This window comes from Cyphomyrmex costatus, unplaced genomic scaffold, assembly GCF_001594065.2.
Source record: "Cyphomyrmex costatus isolate MS0001 unplaced genomic scaffold, Ccosl1.0 scaffold148, whole genome shotgun sequence".
Classification (NCBI taxonomy): Eukaryota; Metazoa; Arthropoda; class Insecta; order Hymenoptera; family Formicidae; genus Cyphomyrmex; species Cyphomyrmex costatus.
The window spans coordinates 101,153-126,131 of NW_017275477.1; the positions used below are offsets into that span (position 1 = coordinate 101,153).

The 24,979-nt window shown below is 32.8% G+C and overlaps 2 protein-coding genes across 2 annotated transcripts; both read right to left on the reverse strand.

Moving 5' to 3' along the window:
• Nucleotides 1–2,443: 2,443 nt before the first annotated feature.
• Nucleotides 2,444–6,746, reverse strand: LOC108783320 (protein transport protein SEC24). The gene is made up of 5 exons (XM_018551867.1): nucleotides 6,709–6,746; nucleotides 4,246–4,375; nucleotides 3,671–3,910; nucleotides 3,318–3,585; nucleotides 2,444–3,174 (listed from the first exon to the last, which is right to left on the reverse strand). Exons 1-5 carry the CDS (start codon nucleotides 6,718–6,720, stop codon nucleotides 2,595–2,597), a joined length of 1,230 nt encoding a protein of 409 aa, XP_018407369.1. The 5' UTR covers nucleotides 6,721–6,746; the 3' UTR covers nucleotides 2,444–2,594.
• A 3,094-nt stretch (nucleotides 6,747–9,840) lies between these two features.
• LOC108783311 (putative uncharacterized protein DDB_G0271606) lies at nucleotides 9,841–12,106 on the reverse strand. The gene is made up of 3 exons (XM_018551854.1): nucleotides 12,095–12,106; nucleotides 11,242–11,344; nucleotides 9,841–11,000 (listed from the first exon to the last, which is right to left on the reverse strand). Exons 1-3 carry the CDS (start codon nucleotides 12,104–12,106, stop codon nucleotides 10,180–10,182), a joined length of 936 nt encoding a protein of 311 aa, XP_018407356.1. The 3' UTR covers nucleotides 9,841–10,179.
• Between the last annotated feature and the right edge of the window lie 12,873 nt (nucleotides 12,107–24,979).

A 24,979-nucleotide genomic window follows, 5' to 3' on the forward strand; every position in this document is an offset into this window, starting at 1 on the left:
AATTTTTTAAAGTTTTTGTATGTATTAATGTTTATAATTCTATCTAGCAAAATTTTATCGTTTGTCGATCGCCAAATGCTAAGTATCTCTATTCCCGAAAAAAATTCAATTTAGTTTTTTTTTTAGAATTTTATGAATTTATATTTTTAGTTAACGACTAATTATAATTAGGTTTAATAATGATTACATATTTATTGTAATTTTTAAAAAGATTATAAATTATAATAATCTTTTGGCTATATCTTAAATGTAAAGCGTTATTTTAGAAGATTATCAATCTCATGCTGTTGTACTCAAAGACTTGCAATCACGAAAACTTGTTGATTACTTGCGCACGCGACGTTCACGATGGAAATGTAGCATTCCACATGGTCGACGAATGAACGAAGGTGCACAGTAATAGATATCTGTTCAATAGTAAAGGATATACGTATACGTTACATTCAGTCACGTAATAGTAAGCCGGTGCAAGGAACGAATGTACGCATTGCTTCCGTGTTCGCTGCAAGTCGTAAATTGAGTGCATCATTTAAATGCACTGCTACAATATAATGCGCTCTACATATTAAGGACGCGGCGATAGCGTATCGAGAGCGTAATATATGTAACAGTAGATAGAAAGGTGAAAAGTGCTGCACAAAGTTTAAAAATTTGGAATAACTCATCGAAAAATGATCGTATCGAGATCAATAAAAATTATTTTAAAGACAAAATTCTATACTTTCACGTTGATGTTGTCCCATTGAGAAACTAAAACCGTAATAAAAAATCTAAAAACTAATGGTTATTATTTAAAACAATAATTTCGTAAAATGAGCATACAACCACACACAAGTTCTTATTAGTGATAAATCATTATAAAACAAATAATTTATTTATATCATTGTCATAATCAAACAAATAATTGTTTGATTATGACAGTGATATAAATAAATTATTTGTTTTATAATGATTTATCATTAATAAGAACTTGTATGTGGTTGTATCATTTTACGAAATAATTGTTTCGAATCTAACCACGTTTTTGTGAAATTTATTTGTTATTATTTAATATTATCGGTGTATTTTGATTACGACCATTTTGGAATAAAATTGGATAGCCAAGACCGAGAACTAGAAATCTAGTTCCGAAAAAAGAGCATCTTAGATTTTCAGATATTTTCAGAAGAATTGTATGTAATGATCATTTTGTTAATTAATTTTACAAATAATGTACTATAAATCATATTTTTTGTGTTAGAATTTTGCGTTAAAGCGACCCGTGCACGTCAAATTTTTTCTGCACTATAACCCAGTTGACAATTTTACTTTCAGATTATTTTATTCGTCTTGCGTTATGAAATACTTGGCTAATAGTATTTATTTCGGTTACGTTTTTTATGATGCAGATCTCTGGATACCTTATTTGTGCACTTGGAATATATTTTCTTTGTTCTACAGATATTTTATAGGGATATAACAATTTCAGATAAGCGAGACGGTAGAAATTCTGTACAATTTGTCCAATTGTAATCTCGATGAAGATTTACGTGAACAGGTAACTAATTACAACAGAATTTTCATAAGATTTTAATTATTCTGCGCGTAATGTTATTAGCGCCTACAGAAGTTCGGACACCTGTATAAATTTCATCGAATTATTATGTAAAAAACAGAAACATTGTAAAACAACAATTGTATTAAGCTCTTGCATACTATGTACTATCACCATACTTACATAAATACACATATATAGACTTTCTGTACATAGCTACTGATTGCATTCAGTATGCCGTCAACTTATCTGAAATAATGGAGTTGAATAATTTTTTTCAATGCAACAGATTAATTTTGACTCAAATTTAGTTTATTTCTTGAGGACATACGAGAGCAGTTTGATAAGTACCCGTGTTTGACGACTGAGGGTGCCTCTGACTAAAAGTCTGTATACCATCGTGTAACTCCATTTTTTGAACGACGCAAGTTAAAATTTCAGACAGCTGTGCCTGTTAGTTTAGTTTTTATAACAATTGAAAGTTGACGAGTTTGTGCATGTTTGCAATCATGGAAAAAGAGCAATATCGGTCTGTGATTCGATTCCTGTTTTTGGATGGGAAGACACGTGTGAAGAAATCAAAGAAAAGCAACTTTTTCCAAGCAACTTTTGCTCAAAATTCTTTATTAATCAAAGTGTCGAAAATCTTAAAAAGTGAAAAAAGTTTATTTATCTATATATAATATTCAACTTGATCTATAAAAAGAACTTCTAATTATTGCATCGTTCACACAAACATAGATATTTATATTTAACAAATATTACGTTAAATAAAGTATTTTTCTCTTTCTATTTCAAAAGGATCAAAAGAACTTATTTCAAATTAATTATGATTTTTTTTATTGTAATTTATTTTGTTCAAGAATCTAACTAATACATTTTTAAAGTAATAATTTATCTATATCTTCATCTAATTTTATTTGTTGATAAACTATATTCGATAAGCTGTTGAAAAAAAAACTCGATCGTAATATTATCACATAATAGAATCCAGTCCTAGAAGACTTGTTCTATCAATTGGAACAAACGAAAGACAATAAAAAACACTTTGTCGAGGTGATCAGTACTGACTCTCGGTGACAGGTCTTACTCCAGGCTGCTGATTATAGCCGAGCTGTTGATATTGTTGGTTCTGATACGCGGGCTGTATCGGCTGTATGTTAGCCTGCGTATATGCGCTGGCTTGACCATCGTAAGCGCCACTTTGTCCTTGATATTGTGCTTGACTCTCGTAAGCGCCACCCTGTCCTTGATACTGTGCTTGTTGTAACGGCTGCTGTTGCTGTAGTTGCTGCGAGTCCACGCGATGCGGCACGTACGGCTTGTCCGGACGATACACGATCTGGTTAGCAATTATATTGTACGGCGTTTCCGCCTGATATCTCAGCAGTTCGCGCAAGTGAGGTGGCAGATTGGGCGAATATTGAGGTTGTGGTTCCACCGGGGGCTGGGATATCCTACGGTACTGCGGTTGTTGGTGAGCCTGACGTTTGCTCCTGGAGTGACCGCGTGACTTTTGACGAGGTGCAGACGCGATCACGGGCTCAGCTAGAGGGGCAGCCGCCGCCTCTTGCGCCAACTTCTTGAGGTGTTCTTGGACCTGCTGAGATTGAGCTCGTACCGCAGCCTCTTCGTCGAATCTGCAATTGGATTAAGGATCATTGAAACTGCAGCGTATTTGAATTATTAAATAATAATAGATAGTACTTAATGTAATATTAACAAAATATAAGTAAAAATGTTAAGATCTCTAATCTTATTCGACATTTTTATTGTTCCAAACCTGTATGGTTCCGGAATTATATTGATGTACGGAATTTGCTGCTGGAACTGAAGCAATTGCTGGATCTGTGGCGGTGCATTAGAGTAAGGCCTGTAATGTGGCTGTGGTTCCGGTTGCTCTTGTGGTTGCGGTTGAACTCGCGCTTGAGGCACTCGCTGTCGGGGCGCAGCTGATCGTGAAATTGGTTCCGCCGCTTGCACATACTGCGGTTCTGCCTGAGCTTGCGGACGTGTTTGACGATCATACGACCTCCAATTTACTCTATAACCTTTTAATGCATATTCACATCAGATCGATTTGGTAAACAATATTTGAAGGTGACAAAGCTCATTAAACAAAATTGGCGACAATACCGCTAGGATCGTTATACTGGAGCGCCTTTGCATTGATACCCTGATCAGCATTGTACTCTTCCTGGTATGTAGGCTGACCGTATCGATCGATCGGTCCTTGTACATTATAAGTGGCCGATCCACCATCCAAAGGCCCCTGAATCTGGAAATTCGAATGTCCATCCGTAGCACCTTGAATCCTGAAGTTGGTATTACCGTCAGTCGCACCTTGAATGGTGAAGTCTCCTGGTCCCCCCCCCTCTAAAAACCAAATACTTAAGAGTACTACGTAAAAAACATACATAAAAAAATTATAAATTACATTTATCTCAATATAGAGATTTATTTCAAGTAATATCTAACTACTAGTATAACATAACTATAAGATTACAAAAGTTAGAGTCTCGAGAAAAGGAATAAATGCCTAAAGAACAATCTTTGTGCTTATTTCGAAATATAATCAGTTGAAAAAATATACAAAATCCATTTTAAAAAAGTTAAAGAGTATATTCTAGAAAACAATCTTTATAACCACTACAAATTGTTTCCATACGTTTTTATATCTTCTAGTATTGTCTATGTTTATCTACACTTACCACTCGCGTCTGTGTATTCTATTCCTTTCTCTTCGCTGAACTTAAGACCCTGAGCCCGTCGATGTCCGTCGCTGGGTCCCTGGATTGTGAATTCAGCTAGGCACATGGGAAGTGCCGTTAGCAATAAAATCTGTGAAAGATTTATGACAGAACTTTATACAATATGTTACATATAACAGGGCAGGGTAGAATACATTACAATTTATACATCAGAAATATTCAAGTATTGATAATAAAAGAGAAAGTTGATTATGCGAAAGAATAAATAAAATCATTCATCGATTACACATAACAATTTTTATTGTGATCCGGATTCGATTCCCAGGCGAGATAATATTCCTTGCAATAAATTTATTCACAGATTTTCAATAGGTATATTAAGATTTCTTTAATAGGATGCATAGAGCATCAAATTATTAAATTGCTTGTTCAATTTAATTTGTGATATTATCACAGTAGATTCATAGTTGATTCAATCAACTTGCGTTTCAAAACGAAAATAATTTTAGCGCGCAGTTTAAAAAGGACTACAGATATATAGTATATAAATTCACACACAGAATTATTCCAGTTCTAAAGACTTAGCTTGACCAAACGGTAACTCTAAACAGAGTCCTTATTTCTTAATCGTTGTGTAATCACATAATAGTCTTATAGAAAACTTTGTAATTCTTATTGTATTACTTTTTTGATACTTATTATTAGTAGAAAGTACAATTCTATTTTTTATTCTTGATCTTTTTAACCATTATAATAAAATAAAATCGGAATCTAACATTATATTACATTCAAACGTTTATCTCATTCTCGATGTTAAGTGCTTTCGATTTCGCAACCAGACGATCAAAGATCATTATCTAATGCGCCTGGCACTATAAACCTGAATCTGTCTTACGGCATGTACTATACTGCATATATGGAAGCGGATCGAGCAACCGGCACCGGGAAGTTGGAAGGGAAAGTCCGCGAACACATGAATCTTTAATCACGATAATCGGGGAAAAGGTGAGCACGTTACCAGTTAACATTCGCGATCGCAAGATTGTTAGAAACGCAGCCGCACAAAAAGGTAGGTAGAAGAATAAAGAAAAAGTGCAAGTCGCAAGTCGACTCGCGGACTTACAAGCAATCGAACGCGTTAGGATTAGACTACGAGCATTGCACGATCGGTAGAAAGTATAAGATAGACGTTAATCGTTCAGACACGCCCAACGCGATTATTTGAGAAAAAATTAACTTCGACTCGTTTTGAAAATGTCTGTAACCAGCTGTCACGAAACAAAATGCTGCTCCAGAATCGCACGTACGACAAATTCTGCGCGAGTTACATTTTACGGAACGCGGAAACCGAACGACATTTCGCGACACGCGTGCTGATTATTGAGGTCTACTGCATTTTTTTTCTCTTCAAGCAGCCTGGAGGAAAGGATATTGTAATTGGTTAAAAGTAGCGTACAAATAGACTAATATTTTATTTTAATTAATATTTGCTCTGTTGCTTTTTAATATCTGTTGTTTTCCCTGAGTATCTATTTTATCTCATTGTATGCAGGTTTAGTTCTTATAAGAAGAAAATATGTGAGTTTAGCTCTTATAAGAGAAAAATATATATGCAGCGTGACAGCAAAACAAATTGATGAAACAGCTATTTTCCATTGAAATCTCGATCTGCGAGCTTGCAGCAAGATTGAGAAAGCCTGATCGCTTGAATCCGCGGCTAATAATTAGGTCGTGAAATGCACTCCTGGTTAACGACCTCGATAATTAAGAAGCATTACGATTCGTCACTCTCTTTACAATGCAATCCAAAGATGCAATTAAATGCACGATATTCATCATTCCTTTATTCACGCTTATTACCTTCCGACGGAAGGCGGGGTTGGGTATCTCCGACAAAACAACTTCCCGTCTTGTTTTCGCGTCTTGCGACGACGATATAATAACCTTGTAAATCTTACAAGAGTACGTTTAATTTTCGCGATACAAAATGGAAATAAATTTATAATCCAATTAATATCTAAAAAAATATTTTATAACACAGGAATTAAATTTACATAACACTTCTAGAACATTTCACACTTTTTTTTTAGTTTTTAACGTAATGAGATGGTATCGTGAAACAACGCACATGTCCGTATATGCATACCCATGAGATTCACATAATGATTAAGATTATGGTTTCGGATATGCGAGAAAATGTTCAAGACCGAAATAGCACAAAATAACGAGCGGCACCCGTTAATCGAATCGTCACGTAATTTATTTCCGGTATATCTGGTTTGTATATGTAGCACGATTAGGCGCACGCGACTTTATTTCGCCTGCATCACGCGCTGAAAGAAAACGCGCGACTCGTGGAAAAGTACACGTGCATTTTGCATTGTTCTCTACTTTTCAAGATCGCGCAAAGTTTTTCGATTAAGTAAAAAAACAAGAACGACACAAGGCGGCTGCGTTACTTACGTGCAATTTCATGGCGTGAAAGCTGGTCGATTCGTTCGAGGGTGGAGTGTTTCTGAAGCGGGCGCGCGGTCATCAGAACAACTTTATAGTCAGCCACGTAAAAGGGGCCTTTCGATGACGGGGATGTGACTCGGCGAGAGCCACCTCCATCTTGCACCTCGTCGGCCGGCCGGCCGGCGTCGTGTTCCAACAGTCATTGCTCTTTCTGCAAACGTGAACGTATTAAAGAAAATCGCTTCCGGCGCTAGTAACACTTACTTTAATTTCATTGTATGTTCTGCAGACTGTGTCTCGGTAAATTAAATTTTGATTGGCAAATGCTCTTTAATATAGTAAATTTCTATTTTATAGTCTTTTACAATGATTTTTATCTCTGTCGTTTATTCAAAAAAGATGATTTTAAATAATTTCTCTATCACGAAGTCAATCGTTTAACACAATAATTTTACAAGATTCTCTTTTTTACACAAATTACTAATTTAATTTTAACATTATAATAATTTATATATTACAATGTTATTTTCATTTTATATAATAATGAGAAAGTATATTTTTCTTGCAAAGGCGGTTTAAGTTTTGCTTGTTTCGATTAACTAAGTTTTTTCAGCCAACTATGAGGCATTTATCTTTTACACGATGTATTTTATTGTGAAAAGTCTTGAGTACAACGATGGAAAACTACGAAATAACTACAGTGGAATGCAATGCAACACGATGTTTCCCAGGCAATCGCCATTCAAAGGTTACGATGTAAAGACCACGAAGATCTGCAATTAATTGCCGACATTGAATTCAATCATTGTCCTGTCAAGTTACGTAAAAGCGCTGCACTCTGTTGCTTCTAGCATCAAAGTGCTGATAATAATACGGACTTAAAAGAAAAACTGAATCTTAAAGGAAAACAAAATAAGTGAGTAAGAAATTTTCATTTATTGCAATTGATATTGCGATCGGTACAGATAGTGTGGTTACATACGCAAAAATGTAATCAAGGAAATTGTTCTTTGAACTATGTCGTATTATTTCGAATGTAACTAAAACCTATATTATTCTGTATTCTTGTTTCTACCCTAGAAATTATAGATTTCTATTTTCGCAATAGATTCGATAACAGATCTCCGATGCTCTGTGTCATTAAACTCGTAAACTCTTATTGTTAGTTCCATAGATTCCTATTTTACTATTATACACAATTATGGGAGCGTATTTCTTCTTTATCCATTTATTTGACTACGAAGTCGCTCTTACTCACAGATGGAAATGCCGTGTTACGTCAGTTTACAGTAGAAAGTTACACCGTGTCGCATCGCGATAGATAGATCGTCGATCTCCCGTGAAATTATAGATTACCGGACTTGTATCGACATGCGAAAACAATTTTTACGGCATTATTCGGTACCAGTAAAAATATGTTCCAAGAAATGACTCATCGAATTGATGTCAAATCAACATGTAATTGATATCGAAATTATTTTATCGACTAGATATGTATTCGATGAGTTATTTCTCTAGTTGAGATAGTTTTTACATATAAAAGGTATAGGTAAGTCATACGTACAAGATGATTCACAAAGAGAATGCAAGACTTTAGAAATTGACTTATCAGATATAAAAAATGTACATTATACAAGAAAATCAATTGCAAACAATCATAAATTAAGATTATTATTATTGCTAATTTTATTAGATAAATATTTTATGTATTCAAATGTAATAAAATAATTTAGTTATATTTGACTGTAATGGAATATACAATATTTAAAAAAAATATTTTTATTTTTATCATATTTCTCCTATACTTTAAATAATCTTTGACTTCTTTATCATGTGTGTGAATGCAATTACATAATTACGTAATTATCAATTTCCTTTGATTTCTTCAAGTAAAATCGATGAACTTAAAGGGCGTAACCTTGGCGAATTATTTAATTATGCAAGAGAGCGTCGATAAAGAGTAAAAAGGAAAATTGCGCAAAACGAAAGCACGACTACATTCGCAGCAACTCGAGTGCATTGACACACGAAGCGTGAAGGCCACGAAAATGGATCGTCAGTCTTCCTTGTCCGGAGGAACGCTATTTAGCGTTCACATACATGCTTTTTCGAATTTGCACATTATATATAAATGTTCTCACCTTGTATCGTCACGCATCAATAAATGAAACCGCTTGATCGGATTTACATTATAATTCCACGCATTAAATGTGTGTTTGCGATTGATAAGAATCCAATTCCTTTCTAATTAGAAATCTATTAATAATGTCTATTAATAATTTGTGTATTACAAAACTGTCACACATACTTCTTTCTCTCTCGTCAGATCAGAATATTCACGCCAGACAGTATAATTTCCATAATTTATGCGATTCAATAAGGAATTTTTCAGATTATGCCAGTTTATTTCCTTTTGTAATTTATATCGTAAACGTCGTACGCGCTCTTCTGATAATATTACGTTGTGAATTTCTGCGTAAGACGAATTACGGTGTTTTCTAACATCGTAGGGAGATCAGATATCTTTATTCAATAGAAAGCTAAAAATCGTCTGACTTTCTCTATATTTGCTCTAACAGCGTAGGATTTAGTAACTATCCTCATGTATAATTAAGCAAATCACACGTCGCGCAAAATGTGAGACTTCCTGAAAGGAGTAAACGAGACTTTTATTGAATTTTCACTCGCGCCCGTTTAATTCATCTTTTTACGAGCGGAAATTCCGCCGAGTTCTGCGAGCTGAAATAATAAAAGCGAAGATTGCGTTACGACCAGGTGAATGACTTCCATGATACCAGAAGCGGAAACGTTTATTTCGTACAAAAAAAATTACATTCTTCACGTTACCGTGTAATCAAACATTCTCTACTTACATGCATACGCGAAAAACTGGATAGATATATCTTTATAAAGTAGAATTATAATTACAATATTAAGTAAAATAAAAATCGAACAGAAAATTAATTGAAAGGAAATTTTATAAATTAATTTTACTTCTTATATTTTTGTCTGTTATCATTATTATGTTTCAAATAAATTTTCGTAAAATTTAACTAACTATTTTATTGATTGCGTGATTTTCATTAATTTTTTCACATTTTCTTTTTAACACATTGTTCTATGTTAATTATAATTTTAATAGTTTTTTGTAATTAGTATATTTAATTCTAATTGTCAAGCGGACATTCATTCATTTTTGGTCCTTCAAGAAAAATTCTGCAGTGAGCCGATTGCTGACAAATATCATACACGGTAGTACAAAACATACATCGTTATCTCGAGAAGCAGTACAATAATTTAAAACGTAAGAAATTTATTTTAACGAAATCTTGATAACATCAAAAACTGAAAGCTATTTCGTCGTATGAGAATGAGATTCTCGAAAGAATCTTAGAGTCAGCCAAGTTTTCTTCAAAGGTTATCAAGAAATAGAATATTAAATTATATAATCGTATTATATAGTAGACCAATTTTCGGTCAATGGCGCTGTTCCTCATCGACCGGCTTGTTCTGCGAATATTCTGCGTCAAAGTTATCATCGTTTGGATAGTAGATCTTACTACGGTAATAATAGGGTCCCTTGACATCGTCGGGCAACGGCTTGGGAACGAAAACGCTTTTCGGTGTGTAGTGAATGCGATTCGCTGTAACGTCATACGGTATCTGTGCCTGATATTTCAGCAACTGCTTGATCTCTGTAGGCATGTTCCTGTCTAAATATAGAGTGGGCATTGGAGATTCTGGTACGGCTGCTAATGGAAACGCTACAATCTGTTGCTGTTGCTGCTGCTGTTGCTGTTGTTGCTGTTGTTGCTGTTGCTCGTAATCCTCCTTATAAAGGACTCTATCTTGACGCTCCACTCTTCTATCGCTGTACTCGTACCTGGGCTGCGCTCTTTGAGGATCGATTGACTGATATCTCTCCGCCGGTTGTAAATAGGCTTCACGAGGATATTCAGAAGCGGCAGGTGCCGGTTGCTCACGTTGCTTCGGTGCCGCCGCAAAATAATTGCCGCCGTAAATGAAAGACGTAGGATCAACGTAAGGAGCTTGCGGCTGATAAACCGAATCGATCAGCTGTTTAATGTGACTCGGCACCGCCGAATACGGCTTGTAGCTGTAATACTGCGGACCTTGGACCTGCTGTTGGGCTTGCTGAGGCTGAGGCCGCGCGACCGGTTGTTGGGCTTGTCGAAGACGAAGGGGCGAACCACCCTCGGCACGCTGAGACCGCTGAGCGTACGCCTGCTGTAACTGCAGGCTTCGGAGCGCGAGGTACTCCGAATTGACCCTCGAATCTGCAACATCGAAAGAAACGATCCGTCATTCTGGCATTGATTAAGGCCGTCAATTATCGATGCTTACGCAACATTGACCTCAGTCGAGGATCATAAAAGAATTGCTCTAAAGATCTGGGATGTGAAAATCTACTGTTGCGTGTATACAATGGCAGTAACGGTAACAGTTAATTGCGATAAATCGGGTCCAAGGTTTCCGGAGTATATACATTTTCAACAACAAGTAATCGAAGAAACTTACCGTCACTATCAGCATACTTGATTTGCTCTTGCGGCGCGCGAACAGTTCTCTCTACATTTTCCGTTTTTACCCACGCGAATGATATCACCGCAATAAGAATAATCTGGAAATTTGTAATAAATAATAACAAGATATATTGTGCGATGTCGTAACAATTGGTTTTAAGTTAAAAGTAATAAAAATGAACAAATGTTTCCTAAATACGCAGTTAAATTCATAATGACAAATTATAATTTCAGTAATTTTTAATTATTTCTTATCAACCGTTCCTACTCAATATATAATTAATTTAACTAAAGCAATGTATATAAAGTTAAATAATTTAACTCAGATGTATGAAATTTGATTTAAATTTATTTAGATCAAATTAAGTTTATTATTTACTAAGTGCATATAATATGAACATTGTTTCTTTGCGTTGTTTATTTTAAAACTATCCAATTCAATCACAGAAAAAAATGGATTAATTTATTTTTTCATATACATGGAAGTGTTACAAATAATATATTTTTTTAATTTAAAGCATTCTTTCGTATTAATTTGAAACTTTTTTGACATCTAACAGTGTGCAACGTACAAAAAACGTAAAAAAATGTTTCACGAATAATTATGCGATAAATTATACCAAAAGATAATTTATATTTAATTAAATGAGACTAATATTTAAAAAATCAACAATCACACACTTGACGATTAAAGGAACTGATTAAAAAATATAATACACCCTTGATTGTCACATATCAGCAGAAAGTCCTGCGAAATAAAATTTGATGATATTGAAACATTTCTCGTCACTGTATTAATATTGACACAATAAAAGCGGCCAATCAATCAGAATATCCTGAACACTCACTGGTAGTTTCATGGCTGCAGAGAGATGTGCACGGATTGTGTATCGCGCCGACTTTACTCGCAGAAATCAACCGGCGAAGTCGGCGTGGCTCTTCTATATAGCCGTAGTTGCCCCAACGTAATTGGTGACGCGGGTACGCGGCTGGTAGCTATCTACTTTTAGAGTAATTCCCTCTCGAATAACGATAGAACTCTAACAAAAGGCTCTCCTTCTCTCCTATAAAAATCAATATTATCGTTGTAAGAGAATGAGTCTCTCTGCTGTAATGCTATTATAAAATTATTATGTCAAAAGTGATCTCATAGGAATTTAGAATATATATTTGCAAATTCAAAGAAGAAAAACTTATATGTTCCTCACGGTTGAACAATGCACAATTATTTTATCTACGAAATTTTATTACAGTAAAACTATTGCCTCTCAAAAATGTACCTGTCAATTTTATTATTGTCTAACATATCAGATAAGATAATATGTAAAATATAAGATATATCTTGATAATATCATTTGCATACGAAAAAAGTGAAACAGTAATTAGAAATAAAAAAGATAAAAGATTAGAATAAATAAAGGAGCATTATAAAACATAATTTTAGTAGAGAGTTAATATATATTTTATATAATAAATAGCAATTTAAATAAATAAAAATATATGCGCAATGTGTGTTTAAATGGATTTTTTTTACAAACGAATCTTGTAAAATGTCAAATATTCTGCGATTTTTATAAAATTTTGTACACACACACAGATTACTTAAATAGATGAATTAAAAAATTATTAGTTGCGACCAATAAACGATTTTAAGGATTAAAATTATTTGTCTTACACGTAAAACAGTTTTCAGTTTTTTCGTTATATCTGAAAAACTACACAATATGAAAAATTACTTTATATAAAAGCATTTATAAATTTTAGACATATAGCAAAAAGGGCTTTATATACTTATGAAAAGTTTTACATAAAAGAGTGAACTCACTTTGTTTATTGATAGTAGCTGATATTTTTTTAATTCGTTTATTTACGTAACATATACACACACACACACACACACCACACAAAATTATATATCCATAATATATATGCAAAGTTTCATTAAAATCAAAATTTGACACTTAGCGAGATTTCCTTATCAGATAAAAAAAATTGAAGTTAAATTAGAGTAAAAATAAAGTTAAGTAGAAATGAGAGTAAAAAGAGAATGAACACATTCAACCTCATGTTCTCTGAAACAATTTTTTTTAATTTTAAAAATGGTGAAATCATTAGGCTCCATGTAATCTCAAGGATTTTAACGAGGCTACGATGATGTAACAAGAAACATCGGTATGGTGTTTTTTTTAACTAAAATCGCATTTCTCTCTCTCAAAGTACTAAAGCAGAGCTATAAGGTTCGCGTATTCACTTAAATTGTTTCAAATGAGGGTAACGACAAGTTAGAGACGAAAAGAAAGCGCGCAGCAAATGTGATAGCAAATGCCCATAACAATTCTTACTGCGATATAAAAAAGGTATGATGTAATGGTTGTGTATCGAAAATTATTTTTTTAGTTACAAAGTTAATAACATTATAAGTAATGTGAGTTAGCTGTATTCTGTAATATATCAGTTCTCTCTGATATCAATTATTTTCACGCATCTATTCATATATGTTTTCAATCTATCGATAAAGCACTTAATGTAATTCATTAACATAATTATTAAAAACTTATGACTCTTAGTTCTATATATTTCTTTAGAATTCATTTTATTAGTCTTTTATATTTCTAAATCACGAAATTTCTTAATTAAAATTATTAATCATTTTAATAAATAATGCATTTAATGATAAATAATTAATTATTATAATAAAAAGTGAAACAAAATAACCTTTCTCTTTTGGACAACATAAATGAAAATTGTCAGTATCAGCTGATCCATTATAGAACACTGCAGCTAACGTTACAGCGCTACTTGTAATTAAAAAAGTAATTGTTGCTTACTATTTGTTGCTTATTATTTTTATTAATTTTTTAAATCAATTGTTAAATTTTAATCTGCCTGTAACATAAAGTTTAATAATTGATTTAAAAAATTAATGCATTTGAAAATTGGCTAAACTAAAAATTACAATATAGAATAAAAGAATTTCTGGTAAATAAATCAAGCTCGAAGCAACGCGGATCTTTCTGGTTAAACGATCGAAGCATGCTGAAAAAACTATTCCTAGTAGTGTGTTGTAAGCAACTATTAAGCTGTCTCTCAACTTCATATAATTAAATTTACGACGCGCAAACCGTCCATGGTGCGCTAAACTAAATAATGCTACCAATCTACGTCATGCCGGCAATCTAGCCAAGCTAGGCGAAATTAAAGGGGTGAAAAGCAATGGAAGAAAAAAAGAGATCTACTTTAGCTTAGACCTATAAATTCCGCAGATAATGAACCGTGCTGGTTTTATATTGATGTATGAAAAGAAAACCTTTCGCACAGCGAGATAATTATGTGGCCGTGTAACGCTCGCGAGCCTCTAATAGTTTAATACGATGAGAGTGCAACACAACTGTTTGTGAGCAACGATCATTATCTTCCAACTAAACGCACTGACGTATTAAATTGTGCAAATTAAAACTCTATGCCTACAGCGTATTCCGCTGTTTTTCGTACATAAATAATATGTTAAACAATAAACTTTTATGTTTACGTTATTAGTACTCGAGCTCATAAAAAATGGAGGAATATGTTATATCATATTATATATTATATATAATCCTCTAGTAGTTCAATGTTGAAATAAGATATATGGCTTCCTTTGTATTCTAGAAATAGAATTTTTTTATTCGACAACAAAATCTCTGATTGCCAAACAATTCTTTCATTCTTTCACCGGTTAGCATAAAAGTAATTTATTATTGGATACAGTACATAATAGAAAGATTATATTGTCGAAAATGTTAAGTAGAGATTGGACAAAGAAATGTGTTTTGAACAAAACCATGAAAATCTCGTAAAGGCGTTTCGACGAATCTCGTTAATTTCCCGCCGATAAATTAATGTTATTTTCTGAAATTACAAACGAAACGGCGAACGTTGCGACACGTGGCAACTGGAACGGTCGTCAACCTATGTCCATGCGTGCGGATGTAGACGATGAAAAACTCGCGGCTGCGATAAGATTCGAAAGGTACGATCGGCGGGAGACGAGAAAAAGAAGGATTTGACAGGAGGAAGCGGGCGGAGAAAGTCAATTATTCCTGATCGATCAACTGGGAAGATCTTGTGTTTGCGGCGCTTGATATTGCGGCGCCCGCGCCACCGGGAACTTACTTCATGGATGTAGAAATGCATTTCCTTCCGTTCGAATGATGATCCGCTGATTTGCGATATTTCGACACGATGTATGTACACGATGTATAGCGCTCGATAAATATCACATGATGCATGAATTAATTCGCTACAATTCACTTCCACAAAATGTTCTTATGGCTAATGTAGAAAGTTACGATATTAAACGTTTGAGTTTAATGAAAAAGATGTCAGGCGTGAACTTTATAAAAATTTAATTCTACCATTAGCCAATTAATCACTTATTTTGAGTATTGAAAATACTGTTAATATTAAAAATAATTAAGTGATTAATTGGCTGTATTAAATTTCTAAGGAGATAAAAGGCTGCAAAAATTGGCAGGATTTTAGTTTCACTCAACAATAATATAATAAGAAATATTACCAAGATCCAACCTCGACTGTATTTGGTATTACTTACCTCAACGTATTATTCACATTGAGATTTAAGATCTGAATATAATAATATTTCTTATATAAATACAACTTTCAATTAAATAAACTGCGCGCCGACTACCGAATTTGAAACATAATCATAAACTAGAGTTAAAATAATAATAATATTACAAATTGATATCAATTTAATAATAATGCTAACAAATTATTAATATCAAAAATATTGCAAAAGCTTATTGCGAAAAATGTAATACAACACACATATCGTACGTAACAGTTATATTGTTGAATAGGAAATTAGAACATTGATCTAATATTACTGTCAATTAATATTTACTGGAAAGTTATAATTCCGCATCCGCGTGTACAGGAAAATCAAGTGTTTGAAATCGTCGATGAATAAAAAAGCGAAACAGGATATTCAATCTCCTGTTGAAGGAGTTTTATAATCTGTATATTTGCACTGTGCGATTACGAGATACAGATATAATCGTAAACGAGAAAAATAAGTGATAGTTTCGAGGCCGGGAGCAATGAGATCCGCACTTTCGCCATACTTATTAAACTACATATTAAGAAAACCGAAAACGCGAATAAAGTAGAAAAAGAGAGAAAACAAGAGGAAAAAACGATATATACTCTACAGTTAATATATGCCTACTGAGGCAATTAAAATCATTTGATTTTAACTTGATTTTCCTGAAGTTATCGTGCTATCTATTATATATTCTAACTAATTTGACGATGTGGTAATGGATATAAAAACTGATTACCGCAATCGTAACATTATATGGGTTCGTGAGTGAAATTAAAGGTCTGATTCAGATATCTAATTATGGCAGATAAAGAACAATTTCATTTTTTAACGAAGACTTTGCTATCCTAACAGCAAAGAAAAATAATTTGAAAGAGCGCGTGCGACGCCAACCCTGAAGAATGCTTTAAGCTTTAACACGATCATCGTTCGATAATGCCTTCGATAATCCGTGGAAAGTCGGTAACAATATCAGTCGGTATAATCTACTACAGCATGGAAGGCCTCAGTTGAGTCCTTAGTATTGCGAATTTTCAAGAGCGCATTTAAATTTTAATCTCAGTTCAATATCATCATCATATCTTAAAATTGGCGTGTCACGCTTTTCTGAAGCCTCTATTCGTTGAGGCTGTTGGTATTCTCTGATTTTGATGTGATTCCGTATCCGAGGGTTTTTGGGGCCGATAATAACGAATCTGTACTCAAAAATTGAAAGTTCGAAATAGTTGATCCAATATGGCGGATGGAAAAGTAACGGAAATCCTAAAGATTGTTCGATTTTGGTGAAATTAGGTATATTGGTGATTTAGGGGCGTTCGTTACAATTCTTTGTTCAAAAAATGAAAATTCAAAATAGTTGATCCAATATGGCAAACGGAAATGTTACGGAAATCTTTAAGATTCTTCGATTTAGGTGCAATTAGGTTACAGGGGGTTTTTGAGGTCGTTCGTATTGAATTCGTGTTTATAATATGGAAATTCAAAATGTTTGAATAATATCGCGATGATATTCGATTTTAGGGGGAATTTGGTGTTGTTTGTTTCGAAACCATGTTCAAAATTTTGAAATTCAAAATAGCTGGACAAATCTTGCGGATGGAATATAAGGGGGATTTAAGTGTTAGTGTTTTTGAAGCCGGATTAAAATCAGCCGGTTGAATCAATATGGTGGATGGAAAATAAGGGGTGGACAAACGTGGACAAACGAATGCAATAATTTTATCAAAATTCGCATTTAGGGGTACCGACTTCATAGAACTGCTCTGTGAAGTTATTACAAAAAAATTAACGTATGATAAAAGATAGATTAAGGTGTCATTGATTGTAAATCCGGTTTCTAAATATTGTTTATCAAAATGGCAGAACCAATGTAGCGATCGGAAACAATAACGAAATCCTAAAGGTTTTCAAATTTCAGAGAAATTTTGTATTAATAGGGTTAGGAGTTGTTGGTTTCAAAACAAGTTTCAAAGAAACATAATTCATAATATCTAAAAAAGAGTATAATGGATCAGCGCGCGCGTAGCGCGCGCAATGAATGTGCTAGTATTTATAAAATTGGTATTGTAACAAAAATTATGATGTACAACTATTTGAATTAACAAAATTTTTTATATTTTATGAATTTGTACCCGCATTAGTACTTCTTTTTATTTTATACATTTTTCAAAATTATTTAGACGAGTCAGTTTTTATAGTCTTTGCCTATTAATACAAAAAAAACAATTATGAAAATGATGATAATCTTAATAATGTCCAAGTGTTTCTAAAACATATATAAGTAAGTCAATACACATATCGCTTTGTTCCACCTCATTACAGGCTACAACACGAACAACATAAAATAAAATAGCATACTAGCATGACATGCGTCGCGACTGGCACAGTTATCGAATTGCTAGAGAGCGCTGAGATTAATGTTAAACAAAATTCAATCACGTTTCGCATCAATATAATGTGATAAATTCATCTAAAAAAATTATACAAATTTTTATAATACAATGTATTATGATATAAACCTTATAATATAATATATTCTATAATCAAATGTTCGATTGTAAAATTTTGAAATTGTTATATAACAACCAAAAATGTTATATAGTTTAACCCTTTCTACTCATTACGGGTCAAAATGAACCGAGCATAATGTAAATCTCAAAAGTATAATCGTGAACCATAAATTAGAGACTTATAAAAATTTAAAAGTTTAGGTAAATATTTCGAATTACACAGTCAGCCCCAAATGACTTCCGAGTGACCTTGACCTTGACCTTGACCCTCAAGAAGGTCAAGGTCATTGACCATTCCCGTCGCTCGTCCTTCGTTAAAAAGTTATTAACCAAAAAAGATTTAAAGATAACGTACTATTTCTGCGTATATTCTGCGTACTATTTACGTACACCTACTTTATTTGTAAAGTAACTTTCACCTCCCCCTGCATAGGAGCACACGACTTCTAGGATTGTACTGTTGCTATGATAGTACTGTCGGGGCAGACCTCTGACGACGGTGTGGGTGCAGGGGGGTGGCCGGAGGCCTTCGGCCTCCGGTCACCCCCCCGCACCCACACCGTCGTCAGAGGTCTGCCCCGACAGTACTATCATAGCAACAGTACAATCCTAGAAGTCGTGTGCCCCTGTGCAGGGGGGTGGGGGTAAAAGTTACTTCGCGTGGAAAGTTCAACGTTTCTGAACAGGGAAAGGTGTAGAATAGTACTTCATATCATACATGTATAGCAGAAATAATGCGTTTATTTTAAAACTATGATTGTTAATAACTTTTTAACGAAGGACGAGCGATGGGAATGGTCAATGACCTTGACCTTCTTGAGGGTCAAGGTCAAGGTCAAGGTCACTCGGAAGTCATTTGAGGCTGACTGTGTAATTCGAAATATTTACCAAAGTTTATAATTTTAAGTAAAAAACTCATTTTCTGAAGTTAATTCATAACAATTTTTTCAGGAATAAAGATAAATTTTTTACTACAATGACGTTATTCCATTTTCTTGATGAATAAAATAATGAATAAACTGTAATTTCTTAAAGTGCGAGCATGAAGGGTTAACCAAAACGCATTTAATCATACAAATATTGAACAATAATCAAAACATTTATGTTAACGCATTAGAGACACTAGAAGGTCTAGATCACATACCTGAAATATAATTATCACGACGTCCAAAGCTGCAATGTATACCTGAAACAAGTATGTTTTCATTATACACGATGAAAATGTTTGTGTTAAACCGACAGATATCTATACTATACTAGATCGCTAACTTCGTCAAAAACAGTCGAAAGGACTGACGCCGGCCGGATCTCCGGTTTCGGCCTTGATGGGAACAATAAGATGGCGAGGTACGTGTGTAGTAGTGCGTATATGAGTATCCTGCGTGTGTGTTAGTGCGTATGTGTGACATCAGCCGGCAGCCACACGTGTCAGAAGTAGGAGCTTCCAGAAATACCGACGGCACAGCCAAATTTTTTAACGCACATTACTTGCGCCTGGTCTTTCCAAAAAATCTACATGTACAAAATGGGCACTACAGATTAAATCATTCTTCTTTAAAGTCTCCTCCGATGGCCACACGTGTGTCGATTTTTCTACATATATTAGTAAAAGAAAGTAAAAATACCGAAAAATTGTTACATTTCTAAATGTAAAAATACACGAAAACAAGGTCATTTCTTTAGGTAAGTAGAAAGTATTTATGTGTAATAAATATAAAAATATTCGAGGTTCATGATATGAGAAGGTTATGTTTCAATTAAGCATTGTTAATTTTTCAGATTACCATTTACGCGTCCAGATATATTACAAATTTGGATCAATGCCATCGGAGGAGACTTTGTTCCAAAGAAGAATGACACCGGGAACACACGCGTCACGTGTGGCTGCCGGCTGATGTCACACATACGTACTAACACACACGCAGGATACTCATATACACACTACTACACAAGTACCTTGCCATCTTTTTGTTCCCATCATGGCCGAAACCGGAGATCCGGCCGGCCTCAGCTCTTTCGGCTGTGTTAGTGATCTAGTATAGTATAGACATCTGTGATTAAACCGAAAACAATTTACATAAAAGCATGACCCTGACAGCACAGAATATTTATGATTCATAACTATATTTATAGTTATACATTCTTTCAATGAAATATGTGTTAACAGTTAAATGAGAAATGATTTAAAAATTATTTATAGATATGTGTAAAAATGAACAAACAATGTCGAAACGTTATCTAAATTTAATATTTATGAACGTAACTTGCGAAAGATTGAATGTGTTTTTGTTCTACCTTATATATATGTAATACTTTCCGTTATATTCTTATATATTATACGTAATGTAATGTAGGACATACCTTGTAAATAATATTATATCCAAAGCGAAAATGTCCAAAGCCAAATTTCACTTCTCTTTGTTTTATTACCAATATAAATTGTAAAATCTAATAGAAATAAATGATTTAAAAAATATAAAATAGACACTAACATTTACGACATATTGGACACTTATATAAATTCTATAAAATGGTTTTGTAAATAATTAAAACATTATTAGAAAATAACAAAAATGTGTAAAACAACAATCACCAATCTTATAAGTTAATTAATAATATGTCATTTTTAATTGCAATATGTTTAAAATTCAAGTCATCTTTAGTTCCAAAGTAAACTAAATTCATATTTTATTTTGTATGTCCTCAAGAAATTAACTAAATTTGAGTCAAAATTAATCTGTTGCATTGAAAAAAATTATTCATCTCCATTGTTTCAAATAAGTTAGCGGCAAACTGACAAGAGAAGTATCACAACTGTCCGCCTCCGATTTGATTCTCCATGAAATATGTTGTTAAGTCACGAAAATGTAAGTGATACGTATTTGTTTATACGTGCCCTAACTCATGTTTAAAGAGTGAAACATGTATAAAAAAATTCATGTCTCTTAGATTTTCGTGCTTAACAACATATTTCATGGAGAATCAAATCGGAGGCGGATAGTTGTGATACTTCTCTTGTGAGTGCAATCAGTAGCTATGTACAGAAAGTCTATATATATATGTATTTATGTAAGTACGGTGATATTACATAGTGTGCATAAATTTTGTAACGTACCTAAAAGCTTAATACAATTGTTGTTTTACAATGTTCCTGTTTTTTACATAATAATTCGATAAAATTTATACAGGTGTCCGAATTTCTGTAGGCGCTAATAATTAGGCGTAGAATAATTAAAATCTTATGAAAATTCTGTTATAATTAGTTACCTGTTCACGTAAATCTTCATCGAGACTATAATTGGACAAATTGTACAGAATTTCTACCGTCTCGCTTATCTGAAATTGTTATATCTCTATAAAATATCTGTAGAACAAAGAAAATATATTCCAAGTGCACAAAAAAGGTATCCAGAGTTCTGCATCATAAAAAACGTAACCGAAATAAATACTATTAGCCAAGTATTTCATAACGCAAGACGAATGAATAAAATAATCTGAAAGTAAAATTGTCAACTGGGTTATAGTGCAGAAAAAACTTGACGTGCACGGGTCGCTTTAAAATTCTAACACAAAAAATATGATTTATAGTACATTATTTGTAAAATTAATTAACAAAATGGTCATTACATACAGTATTACTGAAAGTACCTGAAAATCTAAGATGGTCTTTTTTCGGAACTAGATTTCTATAGATCTCGGTCTTGGCTGTCCAATTTTATTCCAAATGATCGTAAAATATACCGATAATATTACATAATAACCGTGTGTTTAGATTTTTTATTACGGTTTTAGTTTCTAAAGTAATCTTAATCAAAAGATTGCCGATGACAAAACTGGAAACTGTAGTGGTACCATTTAGAACTTGACCACAGCACGAACATACATGTATGTAATGACGTTCTTGGCTCGTGTTATATGCCGAGACATTATCATGCCTCCAGAATTTAATTTTTTTTTTTATCGTGGGACAGCGTCATTTAAGGCAATATGTAAGTCAGTATTAAAATTAAATGTTCTATACTCAGTGAGTAAGATTATGTTAACTTGGGGTAAACTAAGTATGTAATTTCATTTAAAAAAAAATTATTGCTTATGCTTATTCCTATAATTATAAATAATTAGTAATGTTTTAATTTTAGCATACCTTGTAGTAAATAGTTTGACATAAGTAATTTAATGTAAAAAATAAAATGATCCTCGGAATAGATCCTAAAATTTGACAAAGAAAGGCGACGGTATCTTCAAATGACCAACAGTCAACGCAATTTGCTTTGCAATCAAGTAACGTATATAAATTGTAGATGAAAGGTACTGCACCGTATAAGCAGTACCACAGCATTTGTAGTGACATTTGTATGTTGAATACTTTGTTCAGTTTGCGTGATATAAGACATAGTCGTAGGTAGACGTGCCTATAAATAAATTACATTAGTTAATAATAATCAATCCATAAAGAGATGTATGAATAGTACTCAATAAAAAATTAATAAATTAATAATATAATTAAATTATAGACTCTTATATGTTTTAAAACAATACAAAAATTAAGTAAATACAAAAGGCTATTAAGAGTCAACGCTGTTAGCAGTGCGTAAAATATATAATCTTAAAATCTATAACATAGATATTATGTCGAACGTTTCGATCCTTCGTTTCGGATCATCATCAGCGACAATACAATATAAAATTAAAAATTACTCAGAGTTGCAAACAATGATGTTGTCCCGCAGTATGTAATATACAACCACTCAATAAAACATATTTTTAGCGTAGAATTTTAAATAATCTATAGTTGTAACTTGCTATTAGTTTGGAATATGCGATTATTTCAGATGAAGTTCATTATTTTTGTAGCTACATGATGTGCGTATGATCCACATTTAACTTGAAAATTATTTAAATATTTCTTTCATTCTTGATGGTGTTAAAAATGTTTTAGATAAAAGTGTCATGAGGTACGTATTTTGGTTGCATTAGTTATTTTTGTAGATGGGGGCCTAATATGAAGGTCAATACTTTTTCAGAAGTATATAATTACATATACATACATATTTTTGTATAATATAATTTCTTTCTAATTAGCCTACATATGAAAATTAATATAAACATATAAAAAAATAGCTTTCAATTTAGATATTTAACATTTCAGGTCGATATGTCAGATTTAGAAGAAGGCATGAAAAATCTCATAATTTATTGGTTTTTTGACTTTGTCTTACGTTTTCGCGTTACGTTAAACAGATATATGCAAAATAATTAGAGAAAATATATAACGTAAAAAAGTCATAATTTCCTTAATACAAGCGAAAGTAATCTTTTTAACGCCTGTATATCTAAACTTATTACGTGTCTATACTCTATAGCACTGTGTTCATAATGCTACAACGCGGTCTGAGTTCTTAGGATCTCGGAAATATGTAGTCAATTAATATGTGGTTTTTATGGAATGACTATAAGTTAACTGGCTACACATCTTTTGATACGAGAATTCGTATCAAATTCAAACACCTTATACACAGAGCTTAATGCAGTCAGCGTTCGAACAGTTGCACTTTCTAAACGTCTTTTAAATATCCTATATGTACTTTTCGATATATTCCGAAATTTAAAACGAGAAACACTGTAAGCATACAAATATGGGAGCTCATTTGTGTACACTATAACTTTTTTTAAAAATTACATTATAATCCATATATACTGTTTGCGATTCTTAGCTCCTGTTATCCGTTGACTGACTAAAATGGATCTGTTTTGCCTTGTACGTCTGTAATCTGCATTATTTTCGAAAATATCGGAATAAATTATACGTAATAGATTATTGACTTGATGAAATCTGGAGCTCGTGCATCTGAATTGAATGGAAGAGATTCAATTAAATCATTCAGCAAAATTAAAATACATATAGGTATGTTATAAACGTATACTTTAAAATCATCAATAAATTATCATAGTCAAACTAAATGTTGACATATGTACTGTACTGACCTAAGGACAGTTCCACAAATCAAAGCACTTGAGGCAATTATATAATTCATATAAAAGTAGATAAATATTACATATAAATGACAAAATGACATTTTTTGAAATGAATATAAAACAATAAAAGCATAAGTAAATTTTACGAAATTAATAATGTGATATATATCCCATCCAATTAATATTCGAAGTATCCATTTACGCAGCACTCGGTATTTCTTTGGAGCACCAAGTACTTCCAATGTGTCGTCTACTATGGAGAGTTCATGTAAACATATCTTCAATTCCTGTAAAAAATCATTTAAGCTGTTTTTATGTAACATAAAAAAAAACTATAATAAGTGTATACTTAAAATAATAAAAATTGCTATTGAAATGTGTACAAGAAAATGATAGCTCAAGTGTTATTGCAATTTAATTAGTTCTTATACAAAAGAAATAAACATAAATTGTTTTAAAAACGAGCTTATGGGTCGCAATAATATAAATACAAATCTTCATTTTATTAAACAAACTTTGTCAACAATAAATTTTTATACATTAGTATATATCTAAATATATATTAATGAAAATCAAAATTTATTTTTTTATAAAAACTTCCAAATTTATATTCATCCAAAATAAGAAATTTGTTATTGCATATCAAG

Coding starts and splice junctions, on each gene's coding strand:
- LOC108783320 (XM_018551867.1), bottom strand. Junction 3,586..3,670: donor CCAGTATAACGATCCTAGCG/GTATTGTCGCCA, acceptor ATGCATTAAAAG/GTTATAGAGTAAATTGGAGG. Junction 3,175..3,317: donor ATAATTCCGGAACCATACAG/GTTTGGAACAAT, acceptor ATCCAATTGCAG/ATTCGACGAAGAGGCTGCGG.
- LOC108783311 (XM_018551854.1), bottom strand. Junction 11,001..11,241: donor CAAGTATGCTGATAGTGACG/GTAAGTTTCTTC, acceptor TCGATGTTGCAG/ATTCGAGGGTCAATTCGGAG.